This window comes from Lucilia cuprina, chromosome 4, assembly GCF_022045245.1.
Source record: "Lucilia cuprina isolate Lc7/37 chromosome 4, ASM2204524v1, whole genome shotgun sequence".
Lineage (NCBI taxonomy): Eukaryota > Metazoa > Arthropoda > Insecta > Diptera > Calliphoridae > Lucilia > Lucilia cuprina.
This window is the reverse complement of record NC_060952.1, coordinates 92,375,348-92,387,775: the sequence shown is the minus strand read 5'-3', so window position 1 is coordinate 92,387,775 and position 12,428 is coordinate 92,375,348. Positions and strand designations below refer to the sequence as shown.

Here is a 12,428-nt window from a genome sequence, read left to right as displayed (position 1 = left end):
AGTTCTGTTCTTGTTCTGTTCTAGTTCAGTTCTAGTTCAGTTCTAGTTCAGTTCTAGTTCAGTTCTAGTTCAGTTCTAGTTCAGTTCTAGTTCAGTTCTAGTTCAGTTTTAAAACAAAAAGTTGGAGAGTATGTGTGTGAAAATTAAAATTTTTCCTATGAAATATGTACAATAAAATCATTTCAATTACTGTTAATTTTATTAAATTTTGTAATTTACATATAAAATCAAAACTAAAAATAAACTCAGAGAACCTCAATGAAATAACATTAAAAAAGGCGACAATAATCAAAACATCAACCAAAGGCCAGTTCTTGCTCATTACAAAGTGGAAATTTTTAAAAAATGAACAAACTACTAAAACCCAAAAAATAAACTTTTTTTCCTCTCAATACTTAACTTAAGTACAAAAATATATATCAATAAAAACTCATTTTTATTAATAAAAATTAAAAAAAAAAAAACGTTGTTTTGTTTCATTTAAAAAAACCTTGGATAATTTTTTTGAATTTTGAAGGTTTAATTTTTTAATAAATAACATTTATTGTAACTAATAAATTCTAACCACCAAAATAAAAATGTACAAAACTAACAAATTGTCTTAACCTGTTCCTTTGTCTTCTTCCCTTTACAACTCATTTACTTACAAATTGCGTGTGGTAATAAATGTAAATTATATGTGTTTTTTTTTAATTTTAATTAATGTTTTTATAATTACTGCCTCTAATCAATGTCTTTCATTTTTCTTAATTTAAAAAAAAAAACTAAATGTCTTTTCGATAACTTTTCATCATTTTTTTTCAATTCAAGAACAAAATCAAAAAAACTCATTACAAAAAATGAAATATTTAACGAAAATTTAAAAAAAATATATAAAAATATTTTAAAAAGTTATTAATTTTGTGAAATTGTTTGTTTTAAATGTAAAATAGTTTTTTGTTTTAATTAATTGTTTTTTTTTTTTTGTTTGTTTATCGTAATTGTTTGTTGAAAATCGTGGCAGTAATATGCAATTGTTTTTAAATTTTTACTTTTTTAATTTCTTTGTTTAAAACAAAACTTAAACTTATTTTAAATAATACAATAAAAATACCAACGCAAAATTTAAAAATAAAAGATTTTAACATTTTACCAATTATTTATTTAAATTATAAACAAATTTTGTTCCTTCGCTCCAAAACGGTAGATTACCAGTTATATTCAATATTTATCTATAGAAAATTTAATTTAATTACTATTTTTTAAAGAAAATAGTTTGATATGTCTCATTTCCAATCAAGGAAAGAGCAGAATTCAATCTTTCAAACAACACTTAAGCAAAAGAGAGTCGCCAATAAAATGAGACTCTCTTATTATAAGTTTAAAACAAAATCCAATCAGAACCTCTCTTAAAATGAGAAAGACACTCTCCTGAGCTATTACGCGCACTTTTTTAAAAGTATCTAAACAAAATCAGTCTGAGTTCTTCATTCTGGCTCTCTCTACCGAAAAGAACATAAATTGAGAAGAAAATATAAGCAATAGGTACAGCTTATAGAAAATAATAAAACATGTTTTAAAAATCTTTGAATATTTCCGTAATTGTTCAATGTTTTTATTTGTTTTCCACAACTTAATCTGTTTAATTGTCTACTAATATTTGAAATATTTTAATTTTTTTTTCTTATAATTTGTATTTTGGGGTTACGTTGTTGGTAAGTACTAATACATTTTCTAATTATTGTTTAATGAAACTAAAATTGACTGTGACTTAAACTAATGATTAAACGAAAATCAATACCAACCTTAGGACATTTCACTGGAGCATCATTACAGGAAAACACTGTAAAGAAATTAAAAATAATGAGAAATAAAGTTAAACAATAAAAAGCAACAAAATTCAATTTTATACAAAATTTGATATATCGACAAGTGGATTTTCGATAACTTGACCTTTGTATGTAAAAGCTGTCTAAAGTTACAGCAAAGTTAACGATAACATGACAATTCTATAGAAGAGTTTATAGAAAAGCTATCGATTACTTGATTTTTCCATAGAAACGTTTTTAATAACTTGACTCTTTTAGAGAAATGTTATCGATAACTTGACTTTTTATACTATAGTTATCGATGACTTTTCTGTACAAAAATAATCGATAAATTACCATTTTTTTTAAAAGTTTTCAACATTTGGGTTTTTTTATGGAAATGTTATCGATATCCTGAATTTTCTGTAGAAAATTTATCGATAACTTTACTTTTCTGTAAAAAGAATTATCGATGACTTTGCTACAGAAAAGTTAGGAATAACTTTCTGTTAAAAAGTTATAGTTTTTTTACAATAGTTGTCAATAATTTGAGTTTTCTATAGAAAAGTTATCGATAACATGACTTTTATGTCAAAAAAGTTATCGATAACTAGAGCTTTCTATAGAAAAATTATCGATATCTTGACTTTTCTATAGAAAAGTTATCGATAACTTGATTTTACCATAGAAAACTTATCGATAACTTGACTTTTCTAAAGAAAATTTATCGATAACTTGACTTTTATATAAAAAAGTTATCGATAACTTGACCTTTCTATAGAAAATATATCGATAACTTGACTTTTCTGTAGAAAAATTATCGATTACTTAAATTCTCTATAGAAAAGTTATCGATAACTTGACTTTTTCATAGAAAAGTTATCGATAACTTGACTTTTCCATAGAAAAGTTATCGATAACTTGACTTTTCCATAGAAAAGTTATCGATCACTTGACTGTGATATAAAAAAGTTATCGATAACTAGACTTTTCTATAGAAAAGTTATCGATAACTTGACTTTTCTATATAAAAGTTATCAATAACTTGACCTTTCTATAGAAAAGTTATTGATAACTTGACTATTCTATAGAAAAGTTATCGATTACTTGAATTCTCTATAGAATAGTTATCGATAACTTGACTTTTCCATAGAAAAGTTATCGACCACTTGACTGTGATATAAAAAAATTATCGATAACTAGACTTTTTTATAGAAAAGTTATAGACAACTTCACTTTTATATGGCAAAGTTATCGATAACTACCCTTTTATATAGACTTTTCAATAGAAAAGTTATCGATAACTTGACTTTTCTATAAAAAAGTTATCGATAACTTAACTGTGCAATAGAAAAATTATCGATAACTAGACTTTTCTACAGAAAAGTTAAGAAAAATCAAATTATCGATAACTGTTCTTTTCTATAGAAAAGTCATCAATATCTTGACTTTTATAAAAAAATTATCGATATCTTGATTTTTGATTAAAAAGTCAAATTATCGAAAACTTTTCAACATAAAAGGCAAGTTATCGATAAGATGACTTTATAATAGACAAGTTTTCAATTAGTTTAAATTTTTTAAAGAAAATGTACAGATAAGTTTATCGATAACTTTATATTTTTTGGAAAAGTAGTAACCCGATTTATCTCTGGTAAAAGTATCGATTTCTTTATAAAAATGTATAATTTTTTTCTATAGAAAAGTTATCGATGACTTGACATTTTTACAAAAATGAATAACAACATGACTTTGTTTTTCTATAGAAAAGATATCGACAACTTGACTTAATCGAACATATACAAATGTTATCGAAATCTAATTTAATTAAAAATTTTTCAAAAATCCTTCATTTCAATAAAATTCTTTCATATTTGACGAATTTCTGAAAAAATTCTTTAATTTAAAACTTTCCTTAATAATATCATTCATACGCCCCGTAATGTGTCAATAATTCTATGGCGAATAGTTGTTAAATATTTAACTAAATAAATATCACTCATACGTGATGGTTTCAATATATTATTTAATTCATATTTTTTTTTTTCATACAACACAGTTGAAAATTTCATAATAATACCGCAAAACACCCACGAATGCATAAATAATTTAATACGCAACAAATGTTGCAGTTTTCACCATAAATGCGTATAAAATGAACATTTGATTTTCAGCCGACAATTTTTAATTGACCTGTGGGTTATAAATATTTTTTTCATAATTTCATCATTAAAGTCATATCAGTTTGCATGCATGCATACACATATGTACATTTAAACGTTTTATTTGCATATTTGTTTATTAAAATTGCAATAAAAAAAGTATTAGACATTTAAAATTTAATTATGCAAAATACTTTTGTTATCTCTATTTATTAATAACAAACACACATGATGAAAACTTTAAAAAAGAAAAAAAACCTGTCACCAATATGATTTGTACTTTTTAGGCTTAAATGATTTTCAGTTAAACAAAAAATGTAAGAGGGAAATATTAATTATATTATTATTTTTATTACAGCTCGTCACTCTCCCACCCCAGCTCCTTCACGCTACAGACGTGCCGGCAGTGAACCCTATGTTCCACCACCAGCCTACTGGAACCGTGGCTCAAGTGTAGCTCCTCGTGCTCCATCTGTATTCGATCGTGCACCATCCGTATTCGATCGTGCCACTAGCTTGGCTCCTTTCACCCGTCCCTTGTTCCGTGCCAGTTCATTGGAACCCTTGGATGAACTTTTTGCCAGTAAGTTAGATAAAGATAATGTTTTCCAGCGTGCTGGCTCACCAAGTCCCACTCCCGTTAAGGCTGGTCGCTGGGGACCTCGCCCCACTGAAGTTGCCTATGATGCTGATGGTAAACATACAAAAAAATAATCAATTCAAATCAAAATTTCAAAATTTTGTTAATTTATTATTCGTTTGCTGTTAAAAAAAAAACAATTTGAAATGCTAAATGTTAAATGTTTCCTTAAAGGAAATTGAATTGAAAGCTAGTAGTTTAGTTACAAACTAATAAAATTATCAAGGGAAATGCTATTTTCTCTGTTATTTTTATTAGTGGCTTTAAGCTTTACTTTTGGTGTTACGAAATTTCAAGAATTTGGCTTAAACGAGTTTATGTTTTTATATTATACACGTGTTAAATGTGGCCAGAAGCATCAGCGCAAATTTTGTACCCATGATTGGCAACCGTTTTTATATTATTTTTCTTTATATATTATAATCCTGTGTCAGCTATAAAAAACGTTTTCTTTACAAAATATCCTTTTTATGACGGGCATATTTTGAAAGTAAAGACCTTTCATTCATTTTCAACAAAAATCTCTATATGAAGACTAGATGATTTGAAAATGTTACCCAAAAAAAATTTTCCTTTCATCTTCCTCAATTCATCTCCATTTTACTAACTCTACATAACATTTATTTTTAAAAATTATCGATTTGTGTTCTCTTTTATAGAAAAGTTGACGATTACATGAGTTTTCTTTAAAAAGTTATCGATAACTTGACTTTTCCAAAGAAAACACACTGATAACTTGACTTTTCTATAGACTTTTGAATTTTCTATTTAAAAGTTATCGATAACTTTACTTTTTTATAGAAAAGTTGTTTTAATAGAGAAATTATTGATAACTTGTCTTTTTTATAGAAAACTCACCTATAGTTTGATTTTTCTGTAGGAAAGTTATCGATAATTTAACTTTTCTATAGAAATGCTAAACCTTGATTTTTCTATAAAAAGTTGACTTTTTTCTATAGAAAAACTATTGATAACTTGATTTTTTTTTTAGAAAAGTTATCGATAACTTGACTTCTCCATAGAAAAGTTATCGATAACTTCACTTTTAATAGAAAGTTATAGACAACTTGTTTTCTCTATAGAAAAGTTATAGGCAACTCGTCTTCTCTATAGAAAAGTTATCGACAACTTTACTTTTTCATATAAAAGCTATCAATAACTAGGCTATCGATAACTGTAACGTTATCTAAAAAAGTTATCAATATCCTGTGTTTTTTTACAGAAAAATATCGATAACATGACTTTTCTTTTGAAAAGTTATCGACAACTTTACTCATATATAGAAAAATTACGATAACTTTAGTTTTTTATTGAATAGTTATCGATAACTTGACTTTTTTATAAAAAAACTTATCGATGGTTATTCTTTCCTATAGAAAAATTATCGACAACTATAACTTTCTACAGAAAAGTAATCAATCTTTAGAAAAATTATCGACAATTATCTTTTCTATAGAAAAGTTATCGATAACTTGACTTTCCTATAAACGAGTTATGGACAATTTGACTTTTTATAGAATAGTTATCGATAGCTTGACTTTTCTTTAAAAAACTTATCGATGGTTTTACTTTCCTATGGAAAATTTATCGATAACTGTAACTTTCTATAGAAAAGTAATCATTCTTTAGAAAAGTTATAGACAATTGTATTTTCTATAGAAATGATATCGAGAACTTGACTTTCCTATAGAAGACTTATCGATAACTTGACTTTTATATAGAAAAGTTATCGATAACTGTAATTCTCTATAGGAAAGTAATCAATATCCTGACTTGTCTATAGAAATTTTATCGTTATCCTAACTTTTCTATAGAATATTTATCGATAACTTGACTTTTCTTTAAAAAAGTTATCAATGGTTTGACTTTTCTATATAAAAGTTATCGATAACTGTAATTCTCTATAGGAAAGTAATCAATATCCTGACTTGTCTATAGAAATTTTATCGTTATCCTAACTTTTCTATAAAATAGTTATCGATAACATGACCTTTTTATAAAAAATTTATCGACAATTTCACTTTTCTATAGAAAAATTATCGATAACTTCACTATTCTATAAAAAAGTTATCGATGTAATTCACTTTAGAAAAGTTATCCATATCCTGACTTTTCTCAATAACTTGACTTTTCTTTAGGTAGATTATCGATAACATAACTTTTCTTTAGAAAAAATATCGACAATTGTGTTTCCTATGGAAAAGTTATCGATTATTTTACTTGTTTATAGAAAAATTATCGATAAATTTGCCTTTTTATAGAATAGTCATAGAGTTATTGATAACTTGACTTTATTGATAAAAAGTTATCGAAAATTCTTAAAATTGCCTTAAGTTTTCTCTAGAAAAGTTATCGATTTTCAAGGAAATTTATAAATTAACTTTCTTTCTCCGGAAACTTAACTTTGTTAAAGAAAGGTTAAAGATAAGTTATAATTTCCCTAGAAAAATTGTCGATAACTTTATGTATATCTATAAAGCAAATTATCGATAACCTTATGAACAAGTTATATACATTTTTCATATCTTTCAGTCATTCTCTCATCCATAATCTATTTCCTCTATATTCCCTTTTTTCATTCTTATCCCGCTCGCCTTAATGTTTATCAGCTTTTCCCATTTCTTACTTCACACGATCCCAAAAAGACCTTTTGATATGATTTTCCAACATTTTGAAATATAATTTTTTTAAATCCTCAAAAATCCTTCCAAAAAAAAATGATGATCTCAAAAATAATTTCAATTTGAACAGCATTTACGCATGGATTAATATCAAAATTTGTTTCTTTTTATTTTATTTGTTTCTGTGTTTTTTTTTATATATTCTCTTCATTTGTGCGACTAAATCACAGTGTAAAATCAAAACAAAATCAAAAACAAAAACAATCAAAATCAAATCAAAAAAATCACAACAAAATTACACACAACATTATTCTTTCTACCTCCCTGTACTCTCTTTGTTATAAAAACTAAACTAAAACATCAAAAAAAAAATATCCAACCAAAAAAAATATCATCTATATACGTTCGCCCTTCCTAGGACTACCCATCTTCCATCCCAGAAACCGCTTCAGGGATATGTTGGAACCCAATCCCAGCGCTCCCATCTCAGCCTTCACTCGTGATCCCTTCTGGTGGGATATGGATGATTTAGCTCCCATTCGTGCTGTTTCACCATTCCGTGCCACATCGGTGCCACGTGGCGGTTCCGTTGCCAGGGATTCGTTCTTGTCGCCCATTAAGAATCGTTATTTGTGGACAAAACACCCCGTCAGACCTTTGACTCGTAAGTATTCAAATTTTGAGTTTTTCCGCTTTAGTAGAGAATATTTTATTACAAAAACCTCAAGTTGTAATATATTTTTTTATATATAACAATTGTATAAATCCTTTTTACCATTTAGAAATCCCCAAATTTAGTTTTTAGTTGAGTTTAGAGTTGTTATGTCTTGGTCCCAGTGTAAATATTAAAAATTCCATTTTTAATGTGTGACTAAAATCAAGATCAATTTCATTTAAACACATTTGTAGAAAAGTAATCAAATGTTATAGATTATGAAAGTTTTATTGGATTTGTGTAAAAATTTTTTTAGGTTTTAGAATTGAAAAGCTTTAAAAGCTTTGTAAAGTACAGCAGTATATATTCTCATTATTTTATTTAATTTTAAAAATGTCATAAGGTATTTATTTTTTTCTCATAAAATGCTTTAAAAGTTTTTTAAACATTAAACGGTTTTAGTGGTTTTAGGTTAGAAAAAGAAAGCTCAGGTGTATTAAAGCTTAAAAGAATATCTCAAATTATTGAAATTTGGTAACCGAATAAAGTTAAATAATAAGCTCGATCCTCTGTAAAAAAAACTTTTTCTTATACATTTCTAATTTTTGTTTTTCTTTAACAAATCCATTACTTTATCCCTAACAAAAGCTACTCTTTTGGTACTAAAAGTACTTTTTTAAAAATAACTTACTTTAGTTTCTTTTAGTACTAACAACTTTTAGTACTAAATGGTGCTCAATTTGGTATTAAAACGAGCTTTTAATAGTGAAAGGTGAAAAAAGAGCTTTAAGTTTATAAAAAAATTTTAAATGAGATGACAAAACATTCTTATATTCTATAGTTAAATACTCTGTTAAAAGCATTTTCTTATAAACATTTAATTAAGCTTTTCTTTAAGCATTTCAATAACTTCATCATTGCGAAAAGCATATTTTGCTATTAAATTGAATTCCAATTTGGTATTTAAATGAGCTTTTTGCACTGAAAGATGAAAAAAGCTTTTACAACATAAAATGTTCTTAAGGTTCTCATAAAATTATCAAAACAAGCTTTCAGATAAAAACACACTCTTAGTTTGAAAACAAACTTTTAGTATTAGAAGAGCTTTTAGTACATAAAAGAGGCTTTTAGCACCTAAACCAAACTTTTGTAATAACACGAGTTAAGTATTTATACTCAATCGAGCTTTCAGTGTCAGAACGAATATATAGTAGCAGAACAAACAATACGTAAGAGAACCAGCTTTTAGTACTAAAACGAGCTTTAGTACTATAACAAGATCTTAGTACTTAATAGTTAATATGTGTATAAAATAAGTAATACAATGACGTGTGAGTACTTGACACATCTTTTAGTACTAAAACAAAAGATTTTAAGTGTTTAGAACTTAAACGAGCTTTTAGTTCTAAACTAGGGTTTTATTTATTTTATTAGTACTATTAGTAAAAATATGTCCTTTTAGTACTGAAGAACAGGATTTAAGTACTAAAACGAGAACTAAAATGAGGTTTTGTACTATAAGAATGTTTTAGTACTTAAGCTAGGGATTAGTATTAAAATGAGCTTTTAGTATTAAAACGAACTTTTAGTTTTAAAACTAGCTCTTAGTATTACAACGAGCTTTAAAAAAGTTATTTTAGTACTTATAAGAGATTTTAGTACTAATAGAACTATTAGTACTAAAAAGAGTTTTTATTACAAAAAAAGAGGTTTTAGTACAAAAATAGCTTGTAGTACTAAAACAGCTTTCAGTAATAAAAAGAGATTTTACTACTTAAACAGCTTTTAGTACTAAAATAGATTTTAATACTAAAAAGACTTTTAGTACTAAAAAGACTTTTAGTACTAAAAAGACTTTTAGTACAAAAAATAACTTTTAGTACTAAAAAGAGCTTTTAGTACTAAAACAGCTTTTAGTAATAAAAATTTATTTTAGTACTAAACAGCTTTAGGAGTAAAACGAGTTTTTAGTACTTAAAACAGCTTTTAGTACCAAAATAGCTTTGAGTACTAAAAATAGCTTTTTTGTACAAAAAAGAGCATTTAGTACTAAAAAAAGCTTCTAGTACTTATACAGCTTTTCCAAAAAAGATATTTTAGTACTAAAACAGCTTTAAGAACTAAAAATAGCTTTTAGTACTAAAAAGAGTTCTTAGTATTGAAAAGAGCTTTCAATACTAAAAAGTGCTAGAGCTTTTTGTACTAAAAAGAGCTTTTAATTATAAAATGAGCTATTACTTAGTATAATAACTATAAAGTTATTGATATGTAATTTTTAAATAGAAAATTATCGGTATCCAGATAATTCGATTTTTCTTAAATTTTTTAAAATATTCAAATTTGAAAGAATATAAAAAGAACAAGAAATTACAAATCCCAAGAAGAGTTGTATATAATAGTAGTAAATAGTATAATAACAAAAAACGTATAAAAACGTCGTAACTATTATACTTTTAGATAAATTTTAATTTTCTATCTCAATATTAATATTAACACATTTTTTCTTTTATGAAAAATTTCTGTATTATCACTTATCAACAGCTGAAGAAGAGGCAATTTTTGAATAAATTTCAAAGTAAAAAAAAACTCTTGAGCTGTAAAAGAAAAAAAACCTAAAAAATAAACAAATTAAAAAAGAAATAAAAACAAACAAATCAACTCATCTACGATTAAAAAATAATAAAAACGATTTTATTGACAACTAACACAAAAAGCACTAAAATGCACAAAATAAACGAAAAAAGAAAATAAATTGGTAAGAAAAAATTTAAAACAAAAAACAAATTGCATGTGGTAGAAATCTAAAAAAAACATATATTTAGAAAACAAAATAAACAAACATTAAAATTGTTTAAAAACAATGTTTGAGTAGAATGTAAAGTTTATAAAATAAACCACAAAATTACCCAAAATTCCCCCCTTCTTTTAATTTAGAAAAAAAATAAACACACCAACCCCTACTTACAAGTAGTTTTGGTACTAATTTTTTTTGGTAGTATTTAGCTTATTAAAGTAGTATTTAGTAGCTTTTGGTATTTTTTATTTTTATTTGGTAGTAGTTTGATATTTATGTCTTTTTTCTTGTTGTTATAAAAAGAAAACTAATTTTTATTTTTTTTTCAATTTCTTTCTTAAATTTTAACAGCCCATCGCGCTATGTAAATTGTAAATTGTGATGCTAAGTTTTAATTTAGAAAAAAAATACTAAAACCAGCAAAACGAATGAATTAAAGGCCTCAATGAAAAAAAAACGATTCTTACAAATGAAAAAAAACCAACAAATCTTTAGCGAAATTCGAAACGAAGAAGATTTTTTCAACTTTAAACTCTTTCTCTCCTACAAAGAAGCTCTTACTGCACAACAAAATCATCAACAACAACAACATCACACAACAACAAAAACTACCATTATTATCATGACAATTAAAACAAATGCCTAAGTGTCATTTACATCACCTCTCGCAAAACTCTTTTTTTTTAATTAATTTTATTTTTTTTTATAATTTATTTTGTTATTTTCTGTGTAAAATATTGTATTTAAAAGAAAAAAATTAAAAAAAGCATGTTAAAAAATCTAAAAAAAAAAATAATAAAATGATTTACATTTAAGTTTGTAAAAAAACAGTACTTTTTAAAAGTTGTTCCTTTTTGTATACTTTAAATAGAAAGAAAGAAAAAAACCTAAAAACACCAACAAATAATCGTATTTTTATTAAAACAGCCAAAATATATCAAGTGTCAAATGCACTGTCAAGTTTTACTCTTTTTTTTTCTCACTCTTTCACACACTATCTTACTCTCTTTTAAAACAGCTACAACAACATTTATCTACTACACTTTGACATCATTTAAATTGTGGTATTTAAACAAATTTTCAAATGAATTTCTAAAAAAAATAATAACTGTCATTTGTGTGAAAATGTTAAATAATATAGTTTATTAAATTAAAATTTAAAACAAAATACAATTTTTGTGAAATAATTAAAAAAAACAAATAAAATAATTCATGTCTGCCAAATGTATAATAATCATAATAAAAATATACAAAAATTTTATAATAAAATTACAATTAAAAACACCAAAAACAACAAACAAATGGTTTTTATATTAAAATAGTTGTACTAAAAATTTTAGACTAAAATACGCTTTTAGAACAAAAAGTGCCTTAAAATAAGAAGCTTTAGTAAATTGTTTACTAGAACTGAACTAGAACTGAACTAGAACTGACCTAGAACTGAACTAGAACTGAACTAGAACTGAACTAGAACTGAACTAGAACTGAACTAGAACTGAACTAGAACTGAACTAGAACTGAACTAGAACTGAACTAGAACTGAACTAGAACTGAACTAGAACTGAACTAGAACTGAACTAGAACTGAACTAGAACTGAACTAGAACTGAACTAGAATTGAACTAGAACTGAACTGAACTAGAACTGAACTAGAACAGAACTAGAACTGAACTAAATCTGAAATAGAACCGAGCTAGAATAAAACGAGAACTGCTAATAAACATCCTTTAAACATAAAGGTGTTTAATAAAAAATCGACTTTTTCTGTTC

At 25.5% G+C, this 12,428-nt stretch overlaps 1 protein-coding gene across 1 annotated transcript in view; it reads left to right on the top strand.

Moving 5' to 3' along the window:
* The window catches only part of LOC111678239, a 27,265-nt gene extending 16,135 nt beyond the window's left edge, over positions 1–11,130 (top strand). Inside the window, exons 6-9 of the mRNA XM_046947986.1 lie at positions 4,277–4,643; positions 7,629–7,874; positions 10,407–10,620; positions 11,011–11,130. Coding sequence (XP_046803942.1) covers positions 4,277–4,643; positions 7,629–7,874; positions 10,407–10,432 — 639 coding nt within the window. The 3' untranslated portion in view covers positions 10,433–10,620; positions 11,011–11,130. The remainder of the gene's footprint in view (positions 1–4,276; positions 4,644–7,628; positions 7,875–10,406; positions 10,621–11,010) is intronic.
* The last annotated feature ends 1,298 nt before the right edge of the window (positions 11,131–12,428 follow it).